We start from the raw sequence: 17,161 nt of genomic DNA on the forward strand, positions 1-17,161 counted from the left end.
TGGTGGCTAGTAGAAGAACCTTCAAAAAAGAGGTTGGGTTGAGAACGCACCGTGTGCAGCATAGGAAGTAGCACACAATTTACACTTTTTCTCGGAATGGTTATTTTGTAGACGATCAGAGAGCATTGAAAAACATAATAAACTTGTTTTCCAACGAAAATGTACAGATCCGGCTAATGCTCATGTACGATTAGTGGGGTAAAATTGGAAAATTAGTGTTTGGCAACATAGGTTATAAACTTTCGGATACTTTGTTAGTGGTTAAATTTGTTGTGAAATCACGCGTATCGCAAGACTAATGGTTCGAAATGATTATGCCGATGGAAAATAGTTCAATAATCGATTGATTATTACCCAATTTTTGAATTGAAAAATTGAATTTTGGACGTAAACAAACATTTTAAGTGACATTTCTCTCGTTCTTCCTTAGCGACCTCTATGATGGTGGCGCATTAAATTTGCCTATCATGGGCTCCCCCCTCATTTTGGTAATACAGATTTTTAAAACATGATAAAAGGCATTGCCATAGCCCCCTCTGGCAACGCCCGTGCGTGCATGACATCAATCATCATCATCAAAATCGGGTTAAAAAGCTGACAAAATCGGGGGGAGACGAAAGATAGGGAAAATCTGGACAAACATTTGAAAAGGGCCCAAGAGGTCTTGAGCCTTTTTTCAGAAACGTTGCTGTTGAGCCCTTTTTAGCCCTCCCACGCAAACTAACCCCACTATCAGAAAGATTGGTGTTAGCTCTTCCTGATACATAGTGGTATTGATCAGAGAATATGATTATACTAGAGAAACGCGGAGAGTATTTTGACTTTGTTTATAAACAATATTTGCAATGTCTATCAATAATTGAGGTCATTCAAACAATATTTTAGTGTGCGTGTCATCCTGTCAGTCACCATATGAAACCAAGCTTATCAATGACGTCACTTTCGTATCGCTTTTCACTAACACACATCCATCGTCTCTTTTGCGTAACATCTCTTTGAGTCTCATTGAATTCGCTCGATTGGAACCACGTTTGACGGTTCAATTGGAACCTTTGGTTTCAGAATCCGCGCTTCTCTATATAAACAAATTCTCTGGTATTGGTAAGCGTGATCGAGTTGAATTGGGCTCAACAGAGGCTTGCAAAGCCAATGTTTACCAATGTCGATGTGCCCTTTTGAAATGTTTGTCCAGAAATAACACGCAATGTGTACATTGAATAACACGGTCTCCTGTGTCACCTTAATTTGGCTCTTTCCGAATGATACGCTCTCTTCAATATGGACACGAAAAAATATTGTGCGGTAAAAACTACCATTTTAGGGGGTTAACTTAAGCACTCGCACCGGCAATTTTCAGCAGACCAGAAATGCGCTTGATTTTACCATGTCTGTAGTCGAAATCAGATTGTTGTAAATTATTTCTGTCAAATGTTCCAGTAATGTGGTGGGAATTTACCGTAAACATAGTAAATTGGTCTGAAATTGCATGATAGTTTAAGCAGGGGGGCATCAAAAGACGATTTCACCGTAGCTTACAACAAAAACACGTTGAAGATAGTTTTTCCCTTTATTTAGTGGCTTACACAATTGTTTACTCATTTACTTGCATATTTCTAGGAATCGTGTAACTTTTGAGCAACAGCACACTAAAATAAATTTCGTCGTTATGCGCCTTACCCAGCTTAAACCCACGTTAATGAGTAGTTATACGTTAACGTGAACAACCCAAAACTGCCAGATTCCCCAAAAGCGTCAAATTCCCAAAAATGTCAAAATCATGTTGGCCACGGTTCATCTATATGAGGTTGACACGCTTGGAGGGCCCGTGAGTTTAAGAATAGGCGTAGTCAGCTAAAATAGTAGTTTTTACTACAGAATTTTTTCCCGTGGACCAATGCACGAGTCCACTAATTTGACTTTTGAGCGGTGCCGTATTCACTCGTTGCCATGGCCATATAAACAACACGGCACCGCTCAAACGTCAAATAGTGAACTCGTGCATCGATCCATTATACCAGCTGTCGATTTATTTTTCAACACAAAGTTCGACTCTGATCTCCAACGCGTCAAGTTTTGAAACGCTTTGTAACTCATTCCGAATCGCCGGTTGTCAACACCCGCAAAAGAAAAATCGATCCAGTCGCGGCTCCAGTCGATTCATTCACGTTCCGAAAAAAAAACCTGATTCAGTAAACTGTTTGGTGGTGAACATGTCCCGTGCTTTGTGTTGGCTCGTTGCCGGCCTTGCCGTGTTTGCATTGGCAACGGTTCCTGCCCGTGCCGAAGCCGGAGAAACCCTGGTGCTGCTGGACAATTTGGCCATCCGCGAGACGCACTCCATTTTCTTCAAGAGCCTGCAAGGTAAGAAGAAGCCGATTTGTGACGTGTCCCGGGCAGGGCTGGTTGCCGGTCTCTTTGTAATTTGTAATTTGAACTTTATTATAATCGATAACCTGTTAGTTGAACTTTACATCGGGTCAAGGAAATGTACAGCTATTACATATAGAAACATTGGAAGGTAATAAAAATTTCGAGTTACAATTAAAGCTAAAGTGTACTATTGAAAACTAACAAAAGACAAAAACAATTGAAAACAACGGTATTGAAAAATTAGGAACGATTAACAAATTTGTTCTTTAAACTAATCTTCTAAGAGCAGTTTTGAAGGACGTCAATGTAGGCTTCATTTTAGCTGCATGAGGTACCCCATTCCAACAGGAAGCATCATGAATCAGCAAGCTTTTTCCACTTGATGTTGTGTGTCGAGGGACGATAAAGGAACGCGTCCGTTCCTGGCGAACGTGCTGCATATGTTCCATGATATAATTGGGAAGCTGGTCGAAGTAGGCCTGTCGCATGAAGCAACAGATTCGCAGTCTGTAATTAGACGGTAGATCATGTCCCAATATCGAACTCCGAACGGTTTGAGTAGAGTCTCTTCGACGAAGTCCATGGACGAACCGCAGGGTGGACTTGAAGCACCGATGCAATCGATCTTTCAGGTTGGCTGTAATCCCAGGGTAATACACTGCATCACAGTACATGAAAATGCGCATGATTACCGACTGCACAAGTTTCCGTCTCGTCGGCATGGAAAGCACCGGAGCAAAACGACGAAAGGTACGCAGAATGTTGTAGGATCGCATTATCACTTCGTTGACTTGGTGGTTCCACGACAGATTGTTGTCAAGCTGTAGTCCCAGGTTTGTAACTTTGTTGGAGATCGGTATGATTTCTCTGCAGAAAACAATGCTGTTGTGGGGGATGATAGTGCCTGCTTTGGTGAAGATGATTGCCTGGGTTTTTTTCGGATTGGGTGACAAGTGATTAGGTTATTTATGTATAAACTGAAGAGCAGTGCACTTAGTGATGATCCTTGAGGCGTGCCGTCGAGAACGTCATGCTCTGCAGATACAGTACTTCCTAAACGTACCGCTTGTTTCTGCTGGGCAAGAAATGAGAATACCAAATCGCAGGCAGCCTGGGAAAACTGAAACTCCTCTCGCAGCTTGATCTCAAGAATCCGGTGATTGACGCAATTAAAAGCAAGGGAAAAATCGACAAGCACCATTACAGTACAGCGATTGTCGTCAAAATTACTGTAGATGTCGTGGACTATTTTCGCCATAGCAGTAGTCGTGCTATACCCTTTCCGATATCCGGACTGATATTTTGCTAGAAGCGGGGCATTGGAATTGTCGATGTGATCCGTTATTTGGTCCAGCATGATTTTTTCCAGCACTTTCGAGATTGCCGGGAGGACGCTGATTGGCCGAAAGTCTTTCGGTTGGATGGGATTAGCTACTTTTGGGATAGGTGTAATGATCGCCTTTTTCCAACTCTCTGGAAATGACTGAGCATCAATGATCGCATTGAAAAGATGAGTGAGGACTTGTAGAATGAAAGGACAGAGCAGTTTGATGAAACTTATTGGGATTTCGTCGACACCTGTAGCATTTGTGTGGATTTCATAAATCTTGCGGCAGACTTCATCGGTGTTAGTGTGGCGGAAGTTGAAATAAGCAGCTCCGCGATCAACCGCAGTACGGTGTGGTGGCTCGGCCAAAGGTCTGGGTCGATTTGCGTTGGGGAGCAAAAGATGGCCTTCACTGAAGAATTGATTTAATTCGTCGACGTTGGTTTCAACTGCAGGTGCGATTCTTGCGGCATTATGGATTCCTTCTCGTTTCAAGTTGCACCATAGCTTTTTAGCAGGTAGGTTGTGGTCGAAGTGTTGATCGGCGTAACGTTTTTTTGCTTTGTGTGGATTTCATAAATCTTGCGGCAGACTTCATCGGTGTTAGTGTGGCGGAAGTTGAAATAAGCAGCTCCGCGATCAACCGCAGTACGGTGTGGTGGCTCGGCCAAAGGTCTGGGTCGATTTGCGTTGGGGAGCAAAAGATGGCCTTCACTGAAGAATTGATTTAATTCGTCGACGTTGGTTTCAACTGCAGGTGCGATTCTTGCGGCATTATGGATTCCTTCTCGTTTCAAGTTGCACCATAGCTTTTTAGCAGGTAGGTTGTGGTCGAAGTGTTGATCGGCGTAACGTTTTTTTGCTTGGAAGATGAGTGAGTTTGCTCTATCACGCTGTCGAACATAGTCATGCCATTGGTTATCGCCTCGAAACCTGTTTGGATTACGTGCGAAGAGCGTGTAAGCAAGGTTTCTTAACTCAACGGCACGTTTGATGTCTTCGGTGATCCAGGGGGTACGCTTATCTCGGACGACGATGTTACGTTCTGGAGCATGATGCCGGAGCAACTGTCCTAGTTCAGAAGTCAACAAGTTGGCCTTTGTATTCGCATCTTCAGCAGTGTAAAATGGATTGAAATCCTTGGTCTGGAAATCTGCTTGTAATAGTAGGGGATCGATGGCTTGAAAGTTTCGCACTCGGATACTCTGAGGGGCAGGCCTAGGAATTCTAACGTTGGCAATGAGGTAAATCACTTCATGATCGGAAATTGTATTGCCAGTTGTTGATTTCGACTTGATTATCGAGTTGGGAGTGTCGGTGATAAGTAAGTCGATGGTTGTCGCGGTATTCTCAGTGATGCGCGTTGGGCCGGTTGGTAGAATAGTTAGGTTGAACACGGAGTTAATGCGACGCAAGCCAGTTAGATTTGCGGATGATTGTTGCGAAGTAATGTTGATGTTAAAGTCTCCTACTATGTACAACCGGTCAAACCCAATTTCCAGCAGTTCAAGAAGGACTTTTTCGTAGCTTTGGCAGAAATGCGGATTTGAACAGAGTGGATTGTAGAAGGCTACCAAACAGATGTTAATCTCGTTAACTTTGGCTTGAACAGCAAGGAACTCGGTCCGTGATCCCAGAGGAATATCCGGATCAAGGGTTGATTTGACTACAGGTGTGGCCTTTATTTCCTTTTTTACGTAGATGCAGATTCCACCACAAGTCTTGGTCCCACGTCCTCTACTCAGTGGCAATGAATGTCTGATGAGGTTATATGCCGGTACACGTATGGGCCCAATTGGAGACGACGATTTTAGTTTGGTCTCAGTTACGGCAAAAAAGTGGTATTTATTTTGGTCGAGTAGAATTTTAACGCCATCAATATGACGTTCCAGCCCTCTAACATTGAGATGGCCATTTCGAAGATTTGGCAGGCCGGACGGAGGCATCTTAGAGCTAGAATGTCCGCGTAGTAGTGGCTGAAGACCTAGCAGTTTGTGGATGCGGATAAATCCGCTGATAAAGCATCGAAGAAGACAGAAGAAGAATCATGCGCCGTTTGCGATTGTTGTTTGACCAATTCGAGAAGATGAGCTGAATTCTCTATCGGTGTATAACGGTTTTGGTCAGGAAAAAGGACGGCTACACTGTCATTCCGTATGAACACCGATCGAACGACTTTTTGCTGTTTAAGGCGAATGGCGAGATTCCGTATTCGAAAGGTTTGTGGCGACAGCACTTCATTGATTGTGAATCGATATTTCAGATGGCACAGTTTTGCGTTTTTGTGTCTCTCGAAATACCTTTTGAGGACGGTATCACGAGATTCACGCTTGTCAAAGATGACAACGATGGTGGGAGTTAACGTTCGATCAGTCCATTTCGAAGGTTTCACTTGAAGACGGAAGCAGTTCGAAACATTGCCCATCATTTCCTGAACGTCCAGAAAATGTAGGACGTCTTGGACGATCGTTCGAACGTTTTCGCTCTGATGGAAAGAGACCTTGTTAATGGCCAGCCGGCAGCTGTTTACTTTCTGAGCACACGAATTGGCAAGTTTTGCGCCTTCCGCGATGATTTGTAGTTGTTCTTCTACATGAAAATTGTTTTGCCTATCACGTACAGCATCTGCTTGATCGACCTGGTTGATTCTACTATGCATCCTATCAAACTGCTTCTTGCTAGTGCATCGAACACTTTCAAGCTCAGTTTGTAACTTCCTGAGCTCGGCCGATAGTTCAGCGATTGTCTTCTATAACTGCACGAGATCGGTACTAGGAGCATCCAGATTTGATGGCTTCAGGATGAGATTTCCTCGAATCGTACAGTTTTCACAGAAGAAAGTGTATTGCTGGATGTCCTTGCTGAGGGCGTTGCTAATCCGCACACACGCAAAATGGAACCAAACAGAGCAGCTGTCACAACATATCCAGCCGATGTTTTGCGCTCGCTTCGCAGACTTTTTTCCCCTGGACGGAGGAGCGGTAGATTTGCATTGGCCACATTTATCTTCTTCTTTACTCATGGTGATAAAGACACACTACGCGGACGATTCTTAACACGACAGTCACTAATACATTAAAACTAGCGAATCAGCTAAATTTTACAAATTTTAGGTTATGATGGGCTAGATATTTTGCCACACCAAGCACTCGCGTTAATTACGTTTTTTTCTGGAAAATTATGGTCTTTTTCGTAGAAACTCCATACGCAACGCGTACCGGGGAAGCAAACTTGAGTTCCGGAGGCACTCAGACACCGGAGACTTCGGAAAATTTGGGAAAATTTAGAGATTTACGGAGACGAAAAAACAGACCGACCGCGAACGAGCAGTGTTGCCGAATTCTTTTCAGATAATACTCTGTTCTCAAATTTAATGCGTCTATTTTTAATGGTAAAGGTCTCAAGTACCTACCTATTTTGACCAAAGTGGTCCATTTTTTCCCCTGGCATACTTGGTACAAAATTGTAGAGACTTCAAAAAAAAAACCTTCAGAAACTTTAACGCAGTGGTTTCCAACCTCTTCAAAGTTGCGGCTCCTTTAAGTTTCATAAAACACCCCGCGGACACCTGAAACAGAACGTTTTTGAAATAAAAACCATGGAAATGCAAAAGTGGAACTTTAGGCATTGCGATCATTTACAGTCAACTCTCCCTTACTCGAAATCGAGTTAGAGATTAGTATAATTTTTCTCATGATTCCTTGTTGGTTTCTTTTTGTTTTCTTGGTTCCTGTTCGGTTTCTTTGTGTGTGTTTTTTCTGATACCTTTTTGGTCCATTTTTAAGGCATTTAATCTCTATAGTTACTATTTTGAGAACACTCAATCGTCAACCCACCACCAACTTTTAACTTATATATTTTGTGATCCTTTTCAGAACGTGGCTACAAACTCACCTTCAAGCTGGCGGACGATGCCAGTCTGGTCCTGTCGAAATACGGAGAATTTCTGTACAAGCATCTGATTCTGTTCGCCCCTTCGGTGGAGGAATTCGGCGGATCGTTGAGCGTCGAGGCCATCACCGATTTCGTGGACAACGGAGGAAACGTTTTGGTTGCGGGAAGCTCGAACTCCGGTGACGCTTTGAGGGAATTGGCATCCGAGTGTGGATTTGAGGTGGATGAGGAAAATGCAGCTGTGATTGATCATCTGAACTACGACATTTCGGACAGTGGAGACCATACTTTGGTGGTGGCTTCCCCGGAGAATTTGATCGATTCGGAAATTGTCGTGGGTAAGAAATCCGTGGGCCCACTATTGTACAAGGGAACCGGTCTGTTGGCCGATAAGGAAAATCCCTTGGTTTTGCAACTGTTGACTGCCGACAGCACCGCCTACAGCTATGTTCCGGATGCCCCTATCAAAGAATACCCCCACGCCGTTGGAAAGGGGACACTTTTGATCGCTGCCCTCCAGGCCCGGAACAACGCCCGAGTCGTCTTCTCTGGATCGCTCTATTTCTTCTCCGATGAAGCCTTCCTGTCGTCGGTTCAGCGTGCCCAGGATGAAAAGCTGCATAGCAAGTCGGGTAACCAGGATGTGGCCACGTCCATCAGCCAATGGGTCTTCGGAGAAAACGGAGTTATTCGCGTCCGTTCCGTAAAACACTTCAAAGAGGGAGAAAGTCAGCCACCAGCAGCTTACACAATCACCGAACCGGTCGTGTACACCATTGAAATCGAAACCCTGGCTGCCGATGGCAAGTGGCAACCATTCCAGGCCAACGATGTTCAGCTGGAATTCGTCCGGATCGATCCGTTTGTTCGGACCACTTTGAACCACATCGGTGGCGGACGCTACCAGGCCAAATTCAAGATCCCTGATGTATATGGCGTGTATCAGTTTAAGGTCGATTACGATCGCATTGGATATACCCATCTGTATTCGACAACTCAGGTTTCGGTCCGTCCACTCACCCACACCCAATACGAACGGTTCATCCCCAGCGCTTACCCGTACTATGTGAGCGCCTTCTCGATGATGGTAGGAATGTTCCTGTTCTCAATCATCTTCCTGCACTTCAAGGATGATGGCCCGAGTGGGAAAGTAGCCACTGATAAGAAGTCTCAGTAGATGACGGAGGTACGTATGACGAGCACTATGTAGCTCGCTTTACAGTTTCATTGCTTAGTGTCACTAAATAATGCCTGTAATCGAATAAGTCAGCATCGAATATGCTGAAAGGCACAATAAACGTCCATAATCAGAAGTAGAGTATCAAGGTAATGAGTAGAATGAAAAGAAATTTCATGATAAGATTAGCAAGTTGGTTAACCAATTGATTGGCCTCTTGGGATGAATGCTAAAGATGGAAATGGGAATAGGAAATCCACCTTTTTTGAAAAAAAAAATCACAGCTTGGAAAATGTAATAGGCATTTTGAAGAACGAATATGAGACGATGGAAAGGTGAAAGATGGCTCTGGCGATCATTTGAACAGCTGAAGTCATTTTTTAGTGACTTGATCACTTTTTTGAAACCAGTCACTATAATGTCTCATTTTTTGAGGTATTTCTACTATAGTAATGTTTTCCCACAATAAACCACTATTTTCAACTATGTCGTGCAAAAATTCGAAATCTTTTAGTAATGGATATCCTTGACTTCCGGGGCCCAGATAGCCGTAGCGGTAAACGCGCAGCTATTCAGCAAGACCAAGCTGAGAGTCATGGGTTCGAATCCCACCGTTCGAGGATCTTTTTGGGTTGGAAATGTTCTCGAATTCCCAGGGCATAGAGTATCTTCGTACCTGCCACACGATATACACATGCAAAAATGGTCATTGGCATAGTAAGCTCTCAGTTAATAACTGTGGAAGTGCTCATAAGAACACTAAGCTGAGAAGCAGGCTCTGTCCCAGTGGGGACGTAACGCCAGAAAGAAGAAGATCCTTGACTTCCGTGGGCAAAGAGTTACATAGAGTAACTGCCACATGATACATGATGTGGAAATAGAAACTGGATGGAAATGGAAACTGGAAAGTGGATATAATGCCTTGAAGAAGAGAAGTGTCTACTCGCTCCCATTCGATCAACATTAGTCGTCTCACGTCACTCGAGTTGAGAGCTACTCGTCTCGACTTTTCACATGCCGCGCAGAAGAAGCACAAAAATGTCTGATGCAATTTCTGGGGTTGTCCTTAAAACATCCAGGTTGAACTCTTGAAGGTATCTTAAACAAAATTCGAGGAGGAATTCCATGAGAAGGTTTTTAAAACATCAATAATAATGAATTCCCGAAGAAATCTTTAGAGTTGAAAGAATGATGAAAAATGAAAGAATTACTGAATGATGACTAAGGTTTTTTGAAGAAATCTGAAAGAATTCCGTAAGAAATTCATTGTGGAACCTGGAGTGGTTTTTGAGATTGTCCAAGTTGAGTTTTTGAAAGTATCTTAATCCTCCTTGAAACTCCTAAAGTATTTTTTTTTGTAATTATCCTTAAAGGCAAACTTTGAGCAAACACCTACAGTGTTACAGTACACGAGTAGTAACGCTTGTTACAGCTACAGTAACACGAGTAATAACGCTTGTCGTAATGTCACGAATAATTCTCATCGTTATTTTAAAAATATATACCCAGGGGAAGTCCGGCTCGATTCTCTTCAAACTTTTTATGAAAACTCTAAGCGGTCTATTTTGTGAATCGAGTAAATTCATGTGACTCGTCTGTAATCATTGTCCATCAAAGTAAGCATGCCTACTTCAGATGTCGACTCCCATAATAATCCAGTCAGACAGAGTGACAACCAAGATTTGAATGCATGAAATTTTCTCGGAATATCAGATGCATCAGAAGTGATCCACCCCTTGGTGACAACACTGTCGATAAACTCGACTCGATTTATAAAAAGACCGCTTATTTTCTAGTTTGGACTATTTTTGTTATCTTGATTTCTGTATTATTAAAAGCTTGATGTTTCTTGTTTGAAAGGTTTATTGAAGAATGGTGGAAAGTCAAATGATGACAGCCACGGCATACAAAATTAACAAGGCAGGCTCTTTACTGGTGTAAACATCAAATTTGATTGTAAACATGTGACGTCATTTCTATCGTTTCATATACCATTCGGGCCACTAGATCATTGTTTTCGAGCTGGATAGGAATGACGTCGTCAAATAACTGTCAGTTTGCGGAGTATATGACCTTCTTAATATTAGCAATTACTATTATGATATACACCCCTATTAGATCTAAGCCAACATACGAAACAATAGATTGCTTTTTTGCATGGAATTTAAACACTTAATTTGCGTAAAGTGCACCGATAAAAATATGCATTCATTTATGTAGGGAAAGTGTACCAGTTATGACCATAGTGGTTCCCTATTTGTCCATATGTGATTTTTCGAATATATCAACATTTAGAATCTTTTTGAATAGTTTAACGTGGAGACATAATTGATATCTTACTACTAAAACACATCGAATAATCAAAAAAATGAAAACTATAAAATTAACACGTATGGCGAAATAGGGAACCATTATTTCCATATTTGGTACACTTACCCTACTACATGTTACATGAGGAATCGTTCAAATATTACGTAACGCAATAGAGAGGAAGGAGGTCTTACATAGTGTTACGGTCCATACATTTTTTTCAATGCAAGATCTGTTACGTGGGGGAAGGAGAAGGCTTAAAATGGGCAAATTTAGCGTTACGTTATTACCACAGACAAACAGACGTAACACTTAGAACAAATCTCGATCAAAATCATAGTCACGAGGACATATACGCCCAATGCAAAAATCGGTGTGTTTGGCCGACAGGCCAACAGATGGCGGTAGTATTTAAACGTCAAACATGAACAAAAATGACGCGAGCGCTGCAGGGGGCAGATTGGCCACCTACAATATTTTTTAATCGACCGTTAAAAAGGTGGTCGATGGACAATGATGAGAGTGTGACGTCTGTTTGTCTGTGTTATTACAATGCAGCTGAGAGCAACGTCGGATACGTGGGACGGAGTCGACGGAATGATTGGTTCGACGAGGAATGCAGTTAGATTGTGGAGGAGAAGAATGCAGCGCGGGCGGTTATACTGCAGCAAGAGTGCGAGGAGATGGAACAGCTGTGCCGGTCTCAAGAAACGCGTAAGTAAGTGTTAAGGGTTCAGGCGAACACTCCACTTCGTTTGGATCCCGCCGGGGACTACGACAAGGTGATGGACTTTCGCGTCTGTTGTTCAATATTGCGCTAGAAGGTGTTATGCGGAGAGCCGGGCTTAACAGCCGGGGAACGATGTCCAGTCAATTTATTAGCTTCGCGGATGACATGGACATTGTCAGCCGAACAAGACAAAGTATATGCTAGCTGGAGGGGCCGAGCGCGATAGGGCTCGCCTAGGTAGCAGTGTTACGATATACGGGGATACGTTTGACGTGGTCGACGAGTTCGTTTACCTTGGGGATGGTACACAAATTATGTCACGCTAAATTTCGACTTTTTCTTTTTTTATCTGTCTAGATGTTAACTAAATAAATGAATGAAAATGTGTACGGCTGTCACCTACAAACAAAGCTCACCTAACAATCATCTCTCACGCGGGCTGGCCCAAACAGCACAGGTCGAAAGCGCGGGCCAAGCCAGGCAGCAAATGCTGATGCTTTTCAAGACTCAAACTGCGGGAAGTCTAGCAGCGTTGTGAGCCACACGAACACACCCACAAACAACACACACCCTTCACAGTATGAAATTTGATGATATGGAAATAAATGATCGATTTCGTTGTCAAGTTTTCTATTAGGACTCACTCTAATTTTCATAACGCTATTTTACGTTCTTGTGAAGTTGTAAATATCTGAACATTCTATGGATATTGTAAGAGTTCCGTTTGAACGTTAAATTTCAAATCCAACATATTTTCTGGCACCCTCTAAATGCGCCTTCGGTAGAAACCAAAGTTTGGCCTAGTTTAACAACGAGTGGAGCTTCTGTTTTATAGTAGTTTTTGGTTTAATTAATTTGTTGTCAAGACAGCAGGAGGAATGGCTTCATCAGCACGGCGGATGAGGGAGACGTGCCAACTCCCACAATAGGTGAAGTTAAGGATGCTATCAAACAGCTCAAGAACAACAAAGCAGCTGGAAAGGATGGTATTGGAGCGGAACTTATTAAAATGGGCCCGGACAGGTTGGCCACTTGTCTGCACCGATTGATAGCCAGGATCTGGGATACAAAACAGCTACCGGAGGAGAGGAAGGAGGGAATAATATACCCTATATACAAAAAGGGTGACAAGTTAGAATGTGAGAACTATCGAGCGATCACCATTCTTAACGCAGCCTTTAAAGTGCTTTCCCAGATCATCTTCCGCCATCTATCGCCACTGGCAAGCAGATTTGTGGGAAGTTATCAAGCCGGTTTTGTGGACGGGCGATCGACGACAGACCGAATATTTATGTTGCGGCAGATCTTCCAAAAGTGTCGCGAATATCAAGTCCCTACGTACCACCTATTCATTGATTTCAAAGCGGCCTATGATACCATCGACCGCGAAGAGCTATGGAAGATTATGGACGAGAATGGTTTTCCCGGGAAACTGACTAGACTGATCCAAGCAACGATGGATAGTGTACAGTGCTGTGTGAAGATATCGGGTGCATTATCGAACCCATTTGAAACATGCAAAGGACTTCGACAAGGCGATGGTCTTTCCTGCCTCCTGTTCAATATTGCGCTAGAAGGTGTTATGAAACGGGCGGGCTTCAACATGCGGGGCACGATCTTCAATAAATCCAGCCAGTTCATCTGCTTTGCTGACGACGTGGACATTGTCGGAAGAACGTTCCAGGTGGTTTCTGAATAGTATACCAGACTCAAACGTGAAGCAGGTCGGGTTGGATTGAAGGTAAATACGTCGAAGACGAAATATCTGCTAGCTGGAGGAACCGAGCGCGATAGAGCTCGCATTGGCAGACCCGTGACAATCGACGGGATGCGTTCGAGGTGGTGGACTAATTTGTCTACCTCGGATAACAACTGCAGCAGAGAAATTCGAAGACGTATCATTCCCGGAAGTCGTGCTTACTACGGACTCCACAAGACCTTGCGGTCTGGTAAAATTCACTTCAGTACTAAGTGTACCATGTACAAGACGCTGATAAGACCGGTAGTCCTCTACGGGCATGAGACGTGGACAATGCTCCAAGAGGACCTGCAAGCGCTAGGAGTTTTTGAACGTGTGCTTTGGACGATTTTCGGCGGAGTATGTGAGAACGGCGTATGGAGGAGAAGAATGAACCACGAGCTTGCGCAACTTTACGGTGAATCCAGTATCCAGAAAGTCGCCAAAGCTGGAAGGGTACGATGGGCGGGACACGTTGTGAGAATGCCGGACAACAATCCCGCAAAAATGGTGTTAACCTCAAATCCGGCCGGTACAAGACGAAGGGGAGCGCAACGAGCTAGGTGGTTTGACCAAGTGGAGCAGGATCTTGGAAGTGTGGTGCGATCGAGAAATTAGAGGTTAGCAGCCATGGTCCGAGTTAGTTGGCGTAACATTGTGGCGCAGGTCATATCTTGAAGGACGTAGAGCCAGCAAAAGTAAAGTGAGTGTTAAGCTATTAAGTACACTTCTGTTCTGACACGTGGTAAACGTATTTTTTTAAAGCTTTTGATCCGAATTGAAAAAAGGTTCCTAGAATAATAATATTTCTGAACGAATATTAGATGTTATCTGAAAAAGATAGATTTAAATTTAGCTACGCCGATTCACGCCGCCGCCGCCGCCGCTGGAAATGAATTCAGCGTGACGCCACCGCCGCCGAACAAAATTGTCACAAACGCCGCCGTCGATAAAAATTAATTCGGTGCACACCTCGATCAGAATCTATCATAATAAAAGCGTACCTAGGCATCGTATCTCATGAAAGCTGGCTTTGACGATCACTTGAACAGCAGGCGTATTTTTTTAGTATCTTGGTAGTTAATTCACCTAAAAGTTTTTACAGTCTTTCTAGTATAAAAAATAAATATTTCAAATCCAAACTAAACTTTTTAAGGTTTATCTGAGCTGAACTGCACCAGAGCAAAATATAAAAATTTCCCTAGTGAAAGCGTTATTTGATCATATCATTTGTTCTAGATAGATATATTCATAAATAGAAAAAAATATTTCAGTTTGTTAAACTACAGTCAGGGATTGAATCGTGAGAAAATTGAGAGAATCTCTCACGTATCGCTCTCTGTAACTATCACAATATGCAGCACATTATGAGAGACTGTTTATCGTGTACTGCTACAACTTTGATCAGATCGGGGGGATAGCAGTGCATGATAAAACCCCTCTAAACAAGCTCCAAAACTGGGGGACACTATTGGTATCGTAAGTTCGGGGCTTGCTTATCTTACCAATAAAGTAAAACAGCTACCTCCAACGGGAAACAAGCGAGAAAAATAGATGTTATCATCGCCTCTCTCTTTGGGGCTCTCGTTCTCTGCTTTTGTTTATCAAACTTGTAACAACTTGCGATACATTGCCGATCATTGACCGCAACAGATGGGATGTTTTTCTTCGTTTGCTTTGATCGTGCTTCAAAATCAAATGAGAGCGAGTCCTGCAATGCCTGACTACAGTATATGAAATTAATAATTTTAACCTCCGAATGTCTTTGGAAAACATCGTTAAGAATAAACCTACTATACTGCTGCATAACTAGTGTGTATAAAATGGACGAAATTTCTTGAACATATTCTAGTTACAGTGTTTTTTTTTTCTGTGTGTCTCATAATATTTTGATAAAATAGTTTTTTTTATTATTTTCAAACTAGGTATCAAAATATGCAACACAGCACTAATAACAAGAATGAGAGTAATATCATTCCTAATATATAATTACATCATATTTGATTTGAGAATAGATTTTTTTTTTCCAATTGATGATCCACTTACCCCACCATGGTCAGTGTTCAAATCAGTGTCAAATCTCAATAAATACGCTCTCCCGTGATAGTAAACTCATAAAAGATCTGTTTCGCAAATCTCACGCTTGAGATTTTGATGCAAAATCATTCAATCAACTCAAACTGTAAAAAAATGATTCAGTCGTAAAACCCGTCAAAAACTCGTGAAACTCGAATGTTGTCGTTTACGTTAGAAAGGATTACTATAATTTTACCAGACTGAACTGTGGAAATACGAGAGAATGAGTAAAAAAGGCAAGCCAACTCATCCATGATTTTTTGACTGCTGAGTTGCGTGATTGACAACTCACGCATGAAAAATCTCAAGCGTAAGTTATGAGAAATTGAATGCTTCACAACACTGACCAAGAGGATCATTTGGCGCAAATTTTCAAGTCGCTCATACTCAATACATCGCAATCAGAAAAATCGAAACAAATAACGATTTGAAGTATATTAGTCCCTCATTTGTTATCCACAGAAAAAAGTTTGAATCACTTTATTCACGTTATCTGTACATTACAATGAACTTGACTATTGATTTTTCTGTATCCACTTACCCCACGGTACCTTATACGATTTTCATCACTCACTTGCCCCACGGTACCTTATGTATGCATTGGAAATCTTAATGGTCAATGTGGGCCACCATAACCAGTTTCGGCGGTTTAACTAACTCGATTCCTAAATTGGCCAATCACATTGATTTCTTATGCCTTCCGTTGCCGATTCGCTCCCAAGACGACAATTCGTCCGGTGGGGTGTGCTGCTGTCGTCATGATGATGGTTGACGAGAGCAATGTCAAACTCATTCATGGTTTCGAAACATTCGGAACAAAATATTTATTTTCACCGCTTAAGTGAAATAATGTATGAAATAGAATGAAATTCAATGGTAGAGAATTCATTTCTCTACCCAATGGTATTTTTATAGGCAGCGGATAATGTTTCGAAACGTGTTTTATTCAAGTGCAAAAATCGCTCAGGCGAAAGTTCCAATGAAACTAACCTCACATATTCTAGTTTTCCAACCTCAAACTAGTGCTCCTACCTGCCGGATCTCATTTTTTTGAAAGTAGTGGAATAATATAAAAAAACAAACGTATGTAGAACATAGAGAATGGATATTTCTACCTTTTTCGCCTTACTGTTTCACTGTGAACCGTCTTATATCAGGAAAATAAAACATTTTTCCCACAGCGGCATGTGATGGATGTGTGAAAAATCAAATCTCTTATAATCTGACTAGTTGCGCTACCAAAGTATAGATGGCTAACAGTATGTTGCGTGTCGCGATTGGAGGCGTATCCTACTTTTTATAAAACGCCTTCTTTACGTGGAGAAATCGTCGATCAACATCGTGGGCAAGTAAGGGTTGAGTAATAATTTGATATTTCTAGTGCGACCTGAAATAGACAGGGAATTCTCTCAATCGAAAAACAATAAAGTTTAGCATCTGACCAAGGATAATTTTAATTCGTTCTTGCTTTCCTATTCCGACAAATACAACAAACGCTGGTAAATTGATTAGTTAGATTAAGCTTCCCTAAAATGGAAG

At 42.3% G+C, this 17,161-nt stretch overlaps 1 protein-coding gene across 1 annotated transcript; it reads left to right on the forward strand.

The window, feature by feature from the left end:
• The first annotated feature begins 2,086 nt into the window (after positions 1–2,086).
• Positions 2,087–8,904, forward strand: LOC5580056 (dolichyl-diphosphooligosaccharide--protein glycosyltransferase 48 kDa subunit). The gene is made up of 2 exons (XM_001654776.2): positions 2,087–2,361; positions 7,573–8,904. The coding sequence occupies exons 1-2, from the start codon at positions 2,211–2,213 to the stop codon at positions 8,766–8,768; spliced, it is 1,347 nt and encodes a 448-aa protein (XP_001654826.2). The 5' UTR covers positions 2,087–2,210; the 3' UTR covers positions 8,769–8,904.
• The last annotated feature ends 8,257 nt before the right edge of the window (positions 8,905–17,161 follow it).

Source organism: Aedes aegypti, chromosome 1 (assembly GCF_002204515.2).
Source record: "Aedes aegypti strain LVP_AGWG chromosome 1, AaegL5.0 Primary Assembly, whole genome shotgun sequence".
In the NCBI taxonomy this organism is placed as follows: Eukaryota; Metazoa; Arthropoda; class Insecta; order Diptera; family Culicidae; genus Aedes; species Aedes aegypti.